The sequence below is a fragment of the Mirounga angustirostris genome, unplaced genomic scaffold (assembly GCF_029215605.1).
Source record: "Mirounga angustirostris isolate CCGP_5_RB_7025 unplaced genomic scaffold, mMirAng1.0.hap1 SCAF_5, whole genome shotgun sequence".
Classification (NCBI taxonomy): Eukaryota; Metazoa; Chordata; class Mammalia; order Carnivora; family Phocidae; genus Mirounga; species Mirounga angustirostris.
In genome coordinates this window covers 143,658,394-143,671,773 of record NW_026991713.1, presented here as the reverse complement: position 1 = coordinate 143,671,773, position 13,380 = coordinate 143,658,394, and the positions used below count along the sequence as shown (strand labels likewise).

The following is a 13,380-nucleotide window of genomic DNA, read 5'->3' as shown; positions in this document are numbered from 1 at the left end:
TACCCAAAACCATGGAGACAGTTTCCTTTGTGCAATTACTGGGACTAGCCATGCCACAGAATAGAAGGGTCATGCCCCCTGAACTCATTTAAGGTAAGGTGTTTGAAACTTGGGTAACATCTCTTTGAGGGGAAAATGGATTCTATGATTGGTTCCCAGGCTAGTCTACTTAACTGATATTATAATTGACCTCTGGGTCCCAGAGCCTGGAAGCTTTAAGAATCATTAAGGTCCAGGAGGGGTAAGTTTCTGTGTCCGTGGCATCCTCTGCTTCTTCCAATCCCTCCTCCAAATCCTCCCAGTGGCTTTGGGCCCCCAAGCTTCCCCAGATAGTGAGTACTCCAGGTCTTGACAGCTGTCTGTCCTCCCTTTGGTCCCTCAGGGGAGTTGCTATCAACCCAGATTTTGGAGTAATGGGCAATCTGCTAGAACTAATCCACATGCAGGTGTAAATGACTAACAGGCCCTGAAACAGTGGTTCTGACATGTCAGTGGGACATGTCCGTGGGCACTAGAACCACCTGGAGAGCTTATGAAAATGCAGGCTCCCAGACCCCACCCTAGAGGTGTGGATTCAGCAAGGGCTAGAGTGGAGACCAGGGAATTTGTGAGGGTTTTTTGTTTGGTTGCTTTTTTTTTTTTTTTTTTTTTTGAGAGAGAGAGAGCAGGCACGAACAGGGGGGATGGGCAAAGGGAGAAGCAGACTCCCTGCTGAGCAGAGAGCCCGACTCAGGGCTCAATCCCAGGACTCAGGGATCATGACCTGAGCCGAAGGCAGATGCTTAACCCACTGAGCCACCCAGGCTCCCTGGGAATTTGTGTTTTTTAACAAGCAGTTCAATTGATTCTAATGTTGGTGGTGTGAATAAATACTAGACTAGGTGAAGTGCCAGGTTTTTGTAATTCCAGGGTGATTTGATCTCTACTGGGCAGGAAGAGTCACATAGATAGAACAGAATCCAGGATTTGCGGGGGGGGGGGGGGGGGGGGGGGAGGAGGCAAAAGCAAACTACCCCTGGGTGAATTGTCTCTGTGCTTCCATTTCATCTACTGTGATATGGCATGGCTCAGCCATGAGAAAGCTCTTGCCCACTTCACCCCTACCTACCCGTAACAAAGGACTCTCAGTTGTGGTATGTGACTGCCCTGCCCCCGACATACAGTAGAACAGAGAGGTTAAGACCCCGGGCTGTAATGCTCAATACCATCAGTCATTCGGGAAATGCATGTCAAACCCAATGAGATACCACTGTACATCTACTAGGTTGGCCATAATAAAAAAAGAGGAAGATAACAAGTGTTGGTGAGGACATAGAGAAACTGGAACCCCTGGACGCTGCTGGTGGGAATGTAAAATGGCACAGCCACTATGGAAAATAGTCTGGCGATTCCTCAAAAAGTTAAATATAGAGTCATCATATGACCCAGCAATTCTACTCTGAGATGTATACCCAAAAGAATTGAAAACTGACACTTATACATGAATGCTCATAGCAGCATTATTCACAGTAGCCCAACAACGTAGAAACAACCTAAATGCCCACCAACTGATGGATGGATAAACAAATTCTGGTCTATTCATACAATGGAATATTATTCAGCCATAAAAAGGAATCAAGTACAGGGGCGCCTGGGTGGCTCAGATGGTTAGGCGTCTGCCTTCGGCTCAGGTCATGATCCCAGGGTCCTGGGATCGAGCCCCACATCAGGCTCCTGGCTCAGCGAGGAGCCTGCTTCTCCCTCTCCCTCTGCCTCTCTCCCTGCTCATGCTTTCTCTCTCTCTCTCTGTATCTCTGTGTCTCAAATGAATAAATAAAATCTTTAAAAAAAATTTTTTTTAAAAAAAGGAATCAAGTACAGATACAAGCTACAACATGGATGAACCTGGAAAACATGAAGCTAAGTAAAAGAAACCAGACACAAAAGGTCACATATTGTGAGATTTCATTTCTATGAAATGTCTGGAACAGGTAAAACTATAGAGACAGAAAGAAGACTAGAGGTCAGTAGGGGATGAGGGAATGGACGACTGGGGAGTGACTACTAGTGGGTTCAGACTCCTTTTGGGGTGATGAACATGCCCTGGAACTAAAAAGAGGTGATTATTGCACAACATTGTGACTATACCAAATGCTACTGAACTGTACACTTTAAAATGTTAATGGTTAATTTTATGTTATGTGAATTTCACCTATTTAAAAAAAAGCATGGGCTGTAACCAAGCCTCCTGGGTTCAAAGCCCAATTCTGCTACATGATCTTGAGCAAACTCTGTGCCTGTTTCCTTAAAGGGGGAAATCTCTAAAAGAGAGGCTATAATAGTAGCCACCTTGCAGGGTTGTTGGGAGCATTAGATGAGTTAATGTCCCTAAAAACTTAGGAAAGGTGTTGGCTTCTGACAAAACAGTAAATATGCGCCATGATTTCATCACACAACCCATACCTGCTATTGTTCAGGCAACCAAGGCCAGGCAGGTTAAGGGCTTATTCAAGTTCACCTAGCATGTTCAAAAGCCGAGTCGGGGTTGGTACCCAGCTCTCTTGGACTCTAGGTCCATACTCTTCCGCTGTTAACCATCTAATTTGATCCCTGACCAGGAATCTTGACCCCAAAGCCCCAATCCCTGACAGCAGCACAACTTCTTTCCAGTGCCCCTAAGCGTGGTCTACCTACAAGGCAGAAACAATAAAGCAACAACTGTTTTTGCATCTTCCCAGCTGAAAGCCTTGGCCATCCTAGGGGGCTTTACCCACCAGCAGCCTGGCAATGACTCTGAGCCAGTGGAGAGCTTTCCCTTCTTGGTTCCCATGACCATCAAGTTCTAGTCACAGAATGTCCTGCCTTGATTTAACTTGGAAATAGGAGAAATCATCACTATCTTATAATCAGTAGGGTCACCCAGAGGTTTCTGTCCCAGCAGGTAAGGAAGTGTACTCATCTGTCCCCTTGGATATTTTGGTTCACTCTTTAGACTGCCCCCCAACATGCATCCCCTTTTCCCTGGTACAATGTAAGATCACAGGTTTTTTCTATATCTGGTTCAATTCTTATGTTTTCAAGAATAATCTAGCTGAATCACATTCCCCAACATCTGCCTTCCTTCTTTAAGTAGAGAGAAATATGTCTATACCCATTTATGTCTAGAAATCCTTCCTGATTCCATTGTTTTCCTCAAACAGCACGAGAGTCCTAGTAAAAACCCTGGATGTCTGCCAAGAATTGGGCCCACTGGATATTCAATATTTAATCAGATCATCACAAGCAGAAGATAAGGAAAGTCGTCCCACAGGAAATATCCAAATTCCAGGCTCTTACTTTCTGGACACAGAAGAGCCCAAGTAACCTGGCCTCCCCATGCCCTGCCTTCCCTCCACAGCCAATCCCAGCTTCCTCCAGGACTGTGAGGTCTGTTCCAGGGAGCAGATCCAATTTGGCAGTTGTGAGAAGAAATTAGCCCTTCCTTCATGCATACCAACGTTTGCACCTCCAGAAAACCAAGTCTGAAGCCCCAGGGTAGCCACCTGGAGCAACAATCCCCCAGAAGAAGTAGGCCAACCAGAAGAATATTGGGGGAGGTCTTAAGATCACTTTGATGCCCCTGGCAGTATCCATTTGTAGAACTTATCAGTACCTTCCCTCCTTCATTCCCAAGGTCGCTGGATTGAAGATCACGGAGTCATTCACAACATGATGTTTAATACTGAGACAAAATGGAAGTTCTCCTTCAAAACAACACAGAATAAGACTGAGTGGTGGGACAATGGTGTTCTCCCCCTCTGGATCACAGCCCAGAGACAGGTACTATCAGAAACCCTGGGTTGGCTTCCAGGGACATCGCCTCTCATTCCTCAGCATGTAGGATGGGGGTTAGAAGCTGTGACCTTGAGAAAGTGACTTAACTTCTCTAAACATGTTTCCCTAAATGTGTAATGGGAATAATGATTATGTGCGTATTTAATAGATTTGATATAAGTATTAAATGAAATATGCATTTAGCCATTATCGATGGATGAGTCTCTGAGGACAGTCTGGCTTAATCATGATTGCACCTCCAGGGCTCACCATACGGTCTGAACTCAGCAGCTTTTTCATAAATATCTGTTTATACACTTGCCTCAGACTTAAGCATAAAAGCCCTTAAGAATGAAGTTGACCATTTAATGAATCTTCAGATCATGAAAAGCTCTGAGAACATTCACTTGAAAGGATTCCAGTGGCCACTTACTATTCCTTCAAAAAGGCAGAAATCAGAGCTGCATGTTTAAGTCCTAGCCCCAAAACTGCTGTCAGCTTTGTATTTTCTTAATCAGCTTCCCAGTCTTCACTTCGGAGTAGAACCTCCTCCTTGTCTTCCCCAAGACACCAACCTTTGCTCCAAAGATCCCCTTGGCACTGGAGCTTCATCTCTGTGCTCCAACATACACTGGGTGTGTCATGCTACAAGGTGGTACTGTTGCAGCTCAGCACGCAGGCTGTGGACTTAGACTCCTGGGGCAGGATCTGGCCAGCTCCACCTTTCTCCAGCTGCGTGACCTTGGGCAAAACCCTCCTTTCTGTGCCTGATTTGCCGCACCCATAAAATGAAGTTTTATCAGAGTCCCTGCTTCTTTTTTTTTTTTTAAGATTTATTTATTTATTTGAGAGAGCGAGAATGAGAGAGAGTACATGAGAGGGGGGAGGGTCAGAGGGAGAAGCAGGCTCCCCGCTGAGCAGGGAGCCGATGGCGGGACTCGATCCCGGGACTCCAGGATCATGACCTGAGCTGAAGGCAGTTGCCCAACCAACTGAGCCACCCAGGCGCCCCAGAGTCCCTGCTTCTTAAGCCCATTGGGAAGTTTAACTGAGATAATGCATGTAATATGCTGAAAACTAAATGTTCAAAAACTATTAGTCATTAAAGGAGTCTGAATCATTTTAGCACTTTAGCTGGTCACTACAGCTCTAAGCCAGAACTATCCAATGGAACTTTCTTTGATGATAGACATGTTCTGCTGTGCACTGTCCAACATGGAAGCCACTAGCCACATGTGGTTACTGAGCCCTTGAAATGTGACTAGTGAGACTGAGGGACCAAATTTTTAATTGCATTTAATTTTTTTTTAAGATTTTATTTATTTTTGCGAGAGAGAGAGAGAACAAGCAGGGGGATCAGCAGAGGCAGAGGAAGAAGCAGGCTCCACCCTAAGCAGGGAGCCCGATGCAGGACTGGATCCCAGGACCCTGGGATCATGACCTGAGCTGAAGGCAGACGCTTAATTGACTGAGCCACCCAGGTGCCCAACTGCATTTAATTTTTATTAATTTCAGTTTAAATCTAAATACCACATGTGGTTAAGGGCTACTATATTGGACAACATAGCTCTAAATGAATCACAGGGGGTTGTCAATGACTCTACCTCAGCTTCATTTTTCCCTTAACTGTTGGGCTCTAGATTCCTTCCTCTTCTGTCACATTTTTTTAACTTTGAGGCAGAGACCATGCAAATAAATTCTGTCCCCCCAAGAAAATACCATGCATAACACCTTCTATGTGCCTAGTACTGATTTAAGTGCTTTACATTTATTAATTTATGACAGTTCTTAGGTGGGTGTTACGATCATGCCCACCTAACAGAGCAGTGCCATAGTTTCTCAAAAGTCACAAAGCTAGCAAGAGGCAAAGCTAAGATTTGAACTCACTCTGGGTTCAGCAACTCTTAACTCTTAACCATAACATAATATTACTTCCTTGGCCAAAACATTTAACCGTGGATTTCATAATGAATCACGTATTTGCCTTGCTGCTAGGGAGGTCTAGGCAGTCTTCATTAATTCACTGTTCAGAACCCAGGGCCTCTCTAGTCTCTTGCTATGGTATTTGTTCATTGGCATGAAGCTTCTGGTAGCATTCTTTCCTATAGTTTTTCTTATTCATGGTTCTTGTCTCATTGCCATTTATTTTCAAGACATTGTCTCCTGCTCAATTCATAATCAGAGTGTTCTTCCTCTTTGCTGAATTCATATGTGGTTGTGCAAAAACAGGATCTGGTGGAGGGCCAGACTACTGACAACACGCCATGAGTTTGGCAAGTGAAAGTCAAGCTGGTATATCTCATTCTACCATTGACATCTCCTGCCATGGGACAGGGCCATTGGCCAGCTCCTCGAGGAGTTGGCAGGAAAGCTGCTGCAATCAGAGCAAACCTGTGGCCCCAGGTCAGCCCCCCAGTAACAGCATACCAACTGGCCCTAAATGTCATTCAGGGGCTTATCTATATTACCAGGCAGGACTATAGGGGAGTGGCCTGACCTGTATCCATCACTGGGAAAATCCATCCTTCTCCTGAGTATCTTCCAGGCGGGCTTTGTGAAGATTGATGCATTCACCTTTAATAAGACTAAAATGTTTTCCTTCCATGACATTAATGCTGCCAGAGTCCATTAAGATACATAAGAATTGACATGCCTTGTGGATGATGCCTAAAAGATGGGATTCCTGGCCACCTTTGAGTGCATTATTCACAGTCCAAGAACATATCCACACTCCAGCAGGACTTCACTAATGGTCAGGGTATGAACGGAGAGGCTCCATTTAGAGCAAGCTCAGATTTTAAATGAGCATGCCTGATAACTGAACATGATTAATGGCTGAAGTGGTTCACCAAGTTCAGAAGTCCTAATCCTCAGAGAAAGGCAGGCAGCCATGACTTTAGGCCCAGGAAAACCATAAAAACCTAGGGGCAGGGTGGGGGAAGGGGCAACAGGGTGATGGGTATTAAGGGTATTAAGGAGATATTAAGGAGGGCACTGGGTGTTATATGTAACTAATGAATCATTGAACACTATATCAAAAACTAATGATGTACTATACAGTGGCTAACTGAACATAATAAAAAAAATAATAAATAATAACCTAGGGGCATGTTTCACCTCTCTATGGAGGAGCTATAGAGCATATTAAGGAGTGAAATGGCAAGGGATGATCTGAGTGAGATGCCCATGGCTGCCAAGAGTCTGTATCAGGACCATGGTAGGCTACAACCAGGAGGGGATTTGGAGAAAGGGTGAGGAGGGCAGCTACGGTTTTCACTGTAAGCCAAGTCTCCTAGACAATAGCTTCCAAACTTGGAAGAGCTGTGAGCTAGGTGGTGCCAGCTGCTTCTGCCTAGAGCATTAATAACAAGATATTTCATCCCAATATTGGCCCAAACCATGTCTTTATTATGCATCATAAAGGTTCTAAGAATAATAGTCTGACCTCTGAAAGGGTGTGGGAGGGGGAGAAAATAGAATCTTGGCCATCTGGCTCCTTCTGTTCAGTGACTCCTCTGGAGCACAGAAAAGCAATGAAAACACTCAGAATCAACCTTGACTTCTGAATTTCACATACATGGAATCCATCTCTTTCCACCCAATCACTTCCTAGAAGGAGGAACTAACTCCTTTCCCTAAACCATACATACTTCCCACCAAAGCACAACCATGATGAAATGTTCGAGGGCCTTCCTAAAACATGTGCACCTTGTGACATTCACTCTGTCCTAAAGGAAGAGATCAGACAAAATGCAAAACCAAACTGAAACTTCTGTTCTAATGATTAGTTCTGAGGAGTTTGGTGGACTCTGTAAAAAAAAACCAAGGATTTTGCCTATAGGAAGTACCAACTCTTATTTTTAAAAACCCAACTTAAGAGTAATAGCTACATTGATGCAACACTACACTAAGGGAGAATAATGAACCTAATAAAACCAGCTATTTTCCAATTGCTATTGCTACTGGAAACACTGATTATGCTAATTAAAGGGTAGAATAGTAAATACCCACTCTTTTGCATCCAATTAAGTGCTCAGATTATTTCTAAGAAGTATTTGTTGAAAATAGCACTTTTGGGGCGCCTGGGTGGCTCAGTCGTTAAGCGTCTGCCTTTGACTCGGGTCGTGATCCCAGGGTCCTGGGATCGAGCCCCACATCGGGCTCCCTGCTCCGCGGGGAAGTCTGCTTCTCCCCTCCTTCTCCCCCTGCTTGTGTTCCCTCCCTCGCTATGTCTCTCTCTGTCAAATAAATAAATAAAATCTTTAAAAAAAAAAAAAAAGAAAGAAAATAGCACTTTTGATTATCACGGGTCCCAAATAAACAGAGTCGTGTGTGTGTGTGTGTGGGTGGGTGTGTGGGTGTGTGGGTGTGTATACACACACTCAAGCATAATTTCTCTCCGGAGCTTCTTTCATGGAACAGTATAACTCTTAAAATCCCTATGGGGCAAAGTGAAAAAAACCACAGTTTCCTAAGACCACAGCTTGAGATATCTTTAAAGAAGGTGTGTGTTGAGAATACAGCACAAGAAAACAATTTCAGGTTGAGAACATCTGAGATTTAACATGCAAACATCAAAAAGTCAACTGGATATGCAGAGCTGCCTAAGTCCCTCATAATATCAATGTCAGCTTATTCTAGATAATAAAATAGCCAAACTATGTTCTACAAAATGTTGAAAGTTTTATCCCTCCAGCCAATTCCATACTTCAGAGCAAAGTCAATTTATATGTAAGTTAAACAAAGTACCACCGCTAAAAACTGAGAATTATGAGTAATGCCAATCAGAAATGCAATAAATAGGGCGCCTGGGTGGCTCAGTTGGTTAAGCGACTGCCTTCGGCTCAGGTCATGATCCTGGAGTCCCAGGATCGAGTCCCGCATCAGGCTCCCTGCTCGGCGGGGAGCCTGCTTCTCCCTCTGACCCTCCCCCCTCTCATGTGCTCTCTGTCTCTCTCATTCTCTCTGTCTCAAATAAATAAATAAAATCTTTAAAAAAAAAAAAAAAAAAAAAAAAAAAAAAAAAAAAAGAAATGCAATAAATAAATATTAGAGGATTTGCAAGTTAAAACAACCATAGAAATTCTATTATCAGAAATGAAAATGTGTTGCCTGAAGAGATTACAAATAAGATGTTAGAACCCAAGAAAGAAAGAGCTTCTGTAACTATTTCCATAAGTTAATCAGGAGTGAGAATAGGATGGGTTTTGAACCCACAAAAGGAGATGTGATTCATGCATTCATTCAACATGTATTTAACCAACAATTACCACCTACACTGAGCCAGGCCTGTTCTAGATCCCAGGAAAACGGTGGTCAATAAAATCAACATGGCCCCTGATCTCATGGAACTCACATTCTAAGGGAGGGAAATAGACAGTAAACAAGAAACATATTAACATAATTTCAGATTGGGTAAAGTGCTTTAGAGAAAATAAAACTAAATCACATGATAGAAAATGAATGCTGGAGGGCAGAGGGCACAATATTTCACCTATAGCAATGGATAGCAGAGCTTCTGGAGCCCTGAAAAGAATACTTTGTATTAAGACCTCTATCTTCGGGTGCTTAGGTGGCTCCATCGGTTGAGCGTCTGCCTTCAGCTCAGGTCATGATCCCAGGGTCCTGGGATTGAGCCCCATGTTGGGCTCCCTGCTCAGTGGGAAGTGTGTTTCTCCCTCTTCCTCTGCCCCGTGGCCTGCTTGTGCTCACACTCTCTCTCTCTCTCTCTCAAACTAATAAATGAAAATCTTTAAAAAAAAAAAAAAAGATTTATATCTTATTTCAAGTTTCCTAAAAGCAGAGCCTGAGGCAGAGATTTGGTGCATATAAGGCATTGAGGGAGAGTTCTCAGGAGATGGGAGTGAGGGAAACTGACTGGGCAGGGATTGAAGAAGATAAGTGAGTTGTGGTTGCAGTTAGAGACCAGCTTCAGCTTAATCCCACAGACAGCTCTGGAGCATGAATTGCACCCCCATGCTATCCCAACCTGAGGCAAGGAAGCTGGTCTTTTGTTCTCCCATCAGTCAATCACTGGCCAGAGGCAGCTGGGAGTGAAGGAGCAGTACGGAACACCTTCCCAGGTGAGGCAAGATTTGGCCACTTGGCTGAAGGTAATTTTCCAGAACATGGAGCAGCTGAAGTGAATGTGAGTGCACTGGCCCAATAAGGGGATCTAGGTAGAAAACCAACAGTGTCCCCTACAACTTCCAAATTGCTTTCCTGCTTTTCTCTCTCAAACAGTACATTGGAAGTTTTGTCATTACTCTTGGTTATACTTTTCTGCTTATTTATTGACCAAATAGCCACAGTCCAGGTGCCATTATCCCCAAATTCTTCCTGGTCATTTATTCTCCATACCAAATCAACATAGTGACACCAACACCATCCTTGGTTCTACTAAAACCAATGAACTTTTATGTTTTTCAGAACATCCAAATCTTGGGTGATAGAGGAAGTGTCACAGTACAGCCTTCAAGTTAATAGCTTTGCTGAGGTAAAGGAAAGTACTTGCTCCCCAAATAAGCAGGTCATTCATTCATTAAACGAAAAATCCATTGAGCCCCTACTATGTTCCATGTCCTGGCTGAGGAGCTGCTTTACAACAGCAGGACTTATTTAGTGAGATGTGTCCATCTCATTGTTAACTCATTGGTGAGCAAATATAAAATTATTTTTTTTTCTAACAATTTTACCAAATTTTGTCAACAGCCACCTTTCTGCTGAGGGGATCATTTAAGAATATTTCCATTACTTTGAAATCATGTGTGTTGTTAAAACAACCTGATTTCTGGTCCCAAGCTTTCCTCTAGCCCTTACTCCTCCTCTCCAAAACTCTCAAGATCAAATCTCTTTGGCTCTGACTGGGACATGGGCCCAAGGCTGAACCAATTTCTGTGGCCAGTGGATGCAGTGTCCTCTGATTGGCCAGGCCACAACCACATCCCACCTCTGGAGCCCGATGTGTAAACAACACATCCCAAACCAGCCATGAAGCAAGGGCATAGTCTCTAGGGGAAGTCAGGGTTCTCTGAACCAGTGGAGGGGGAGTGGGTGCTAGGCAGGCAACCCAAGTGTTGTTAAGTGTTCAGTACACACATCAGGGAAGACTTTGTGGTGGTTTCCTTTACCTGGAGGCAAAGAAAAGAGTGCCTATCACATGCCAAAACACAATCCCCACCACTTTATCTTAAAGTTATCTGGCTTAATCCTCACAAAAATAATATCAACTTTTTGGCATTTTACATGTAGAAACACCGAAGCTTAAGAAATTAAAGAATTCACTCACCATTACCAACATAGAAAGTATCATTTTTCCTCCATTCCAAGGAACTTTTTCTTCATCTTGCCATCTCTGAAGTTGGAGTGCATCTTACAATCAGTGGAGTGTCATGGTTTAACTGGCAGCATTTTTCTTCTAGTAGCCACATAAAATAATAGCATGTCTTGCAACTAATGGTGTTATAGATTCGATGAGATCCTGGTGAAGCTAGGAATGAAGTCCAACACCATCTGACTCCAAAGCTCACATGTTCTCTATGATTCTGGACTAGGGCAGAGACATCAACAAGTCAGGTTTTACTTATTATGAAAAAGATATGAGAAACAGCCCTGACAGAATTTTCTTCTTGTGCTTGCAGGGGAAGAAGACAGCATCATTCCACTATCCTGGAGGAGGTGCGAAGTACAAAGGGGAGGCTGTCCAGCGGTTCCTGTTGGAGTCTTACACTCACCCAGACAGCAACGAGACAGAGTGGAGGGAGAACATCGATATTGTCATGAACTGGTTCACTAAGGAAGACTTTGACTTTGTGACTCTGTACTATGGAGAGCCAGATAACACGGGACACAAATTTGGGCCTGAGACGGAGAACAGAAGGGTGATTATTCAGCAAATCGACAGAACCATCGGGTACCTGGTGGAAGCCATTGAAAGACACAGCTTGACCAATCACCTCAATGTCATCATCACATCAGACCACGGCATGACCACAGTAAAAAAGAAGCCCAACGTCACTGAGATCCTCTTGACTAACTACATCAAGTTCAGGGACTTGGTCAAGTTTGATCTCGTGGACTATGGTGGCTTTGGGATGCTCCTGCCCAAACTAGGGCAAGAGGAAGCCGTTTACCAAGCGCTGAAGAATGCACACCCTCACCTCAATGTGTACAAGAAGGAGGAATTCCCAGAACGCTTCCATTTTGCCAAACACAAGCGGGTCCTGCCAATCGTAATGTATGCCGACTCTGGTTATAACATCAATGGGGTGAGTTGATTCTAAAATGAATAAAGTCATCTTGGGTCTGGGAGACAGCCTCTAGAGAGAAACAGTTCTGAAAAAAATTAAAACATAATTTGTAATCCACTGCTTCCTAAGTGTTCCCCACCCCTAACCCCACATCCCAACCAACAACCCTGTCCTATGTCACCACTATGCAAAAAAACATCCCTCCCTGACCAAGGCACTGTCCAGTGCTGTACTAAAATTTTAATATTAGTTATTTCATTTTTTGTTTTCCCAGCCCCTAAAGATATTCTTATCTCCCCCATTTTAATGAGGAATAAACCAAAGCTAGAGAGAAGTGATTTGGGATTAGAAGTATAAGGCTGAAGTTTGAACCCAAGCCTGTGTGCTTGATCATTATGCACAGATCACCAGTAGATTCACCAAAAAAAAAAAAAAAAGCTGCTGGTTCCCCTTTGCACATATCAAAAATAATAATAATAATAATAACAAGCAACCCTGTTCACAAACAAAAATATACACAAATGCTCATAGCAGCATTATTCATAATAACCAAGTGAAAACAACCCAATTACCCATTTATCATTTGATAAATGGATAAATGAAATATGGTATATCCATACAATGGAATATTATGTTGCCCTTAAAGGAACAAAGTACTGATACATGCTATAACTTGAATGAACCTTGAGAATACTATGATCACTGAAAGAAATTAAATACAAAGGACTACATATTGTATGATTCTATTTAAATGAAATGTCTAGAATAGGCAAATCTATAGAGACAGGACACAGATTGGTGGTTGTCTAGAGCAGGGGGGTAGATGTTGGGGGAAAATGAGGAGTGACTGCTAAAGGATACAGGGTTTCTTTTTGGGGTAATGAATGTTCCAAAACTGATTGTGGTGATAGTTGCACAACTCTGAGAAAAATTTAAAAATCATCAAATTGTGCATTTTAAATGGTACATTGTATGGTATGCAAATTGTATCTCAACAAAGCTGTTATGAAAAAATAAGCAAATCTAAAGAAGAAAATACCAAAATCAAGGCTAATTATAAGACATAAGTAAGGTAGTCTGGTTTTTGTAAACTACCAACCAATAATTCATGGCAGAACAAAGTTTAGGTGATATCTAAACATCACATGACAGAAGAGCATCCCACGTATAGCTTGAAGAACGCTTGTCCTAGGCTACAGACAGGAGCTGAACATTATAATCATGTCTGCAATCTGTATACTCTTGTATTGCTACAAATTCAGAGTATAACAGGTATGGGAAAACTCTTAAGGTTATTGTTTAATGTTGGAGGAAATAGTCACAGTAAAATGCAACAATT

At 43.0% G+C, this 13,380-nt stretch overlaps 1 protein-coding gene across 1 annotated transcript in view; it reads left to right on the top strand.

Moving 5' to 3' along the window:
- LOC123840843 (ectonucleotide pyrophosphatase/phosphodiesterase family member 7-like) overlaps window positions 1-13,380 on the top strand; it is a 31,464-nt gene that overhangs the window by 14,087 nt on the left and 3,997 nt on the right. Inside the window, exons 2-3 of the mRNA XM_045870590.1 lie at window positions 3,653-3,798; window positions 11,433-12,059. Coding sequence (XP_045726546.1) covers window positions 3,653-3,798; window positions 11,433-12,059 — 773 coding nt within the window. The remainder of the gene's footprint in view (window positions 1-3,652; window positions 3,799-11,432; window positions 12,060-13,380) is intronic.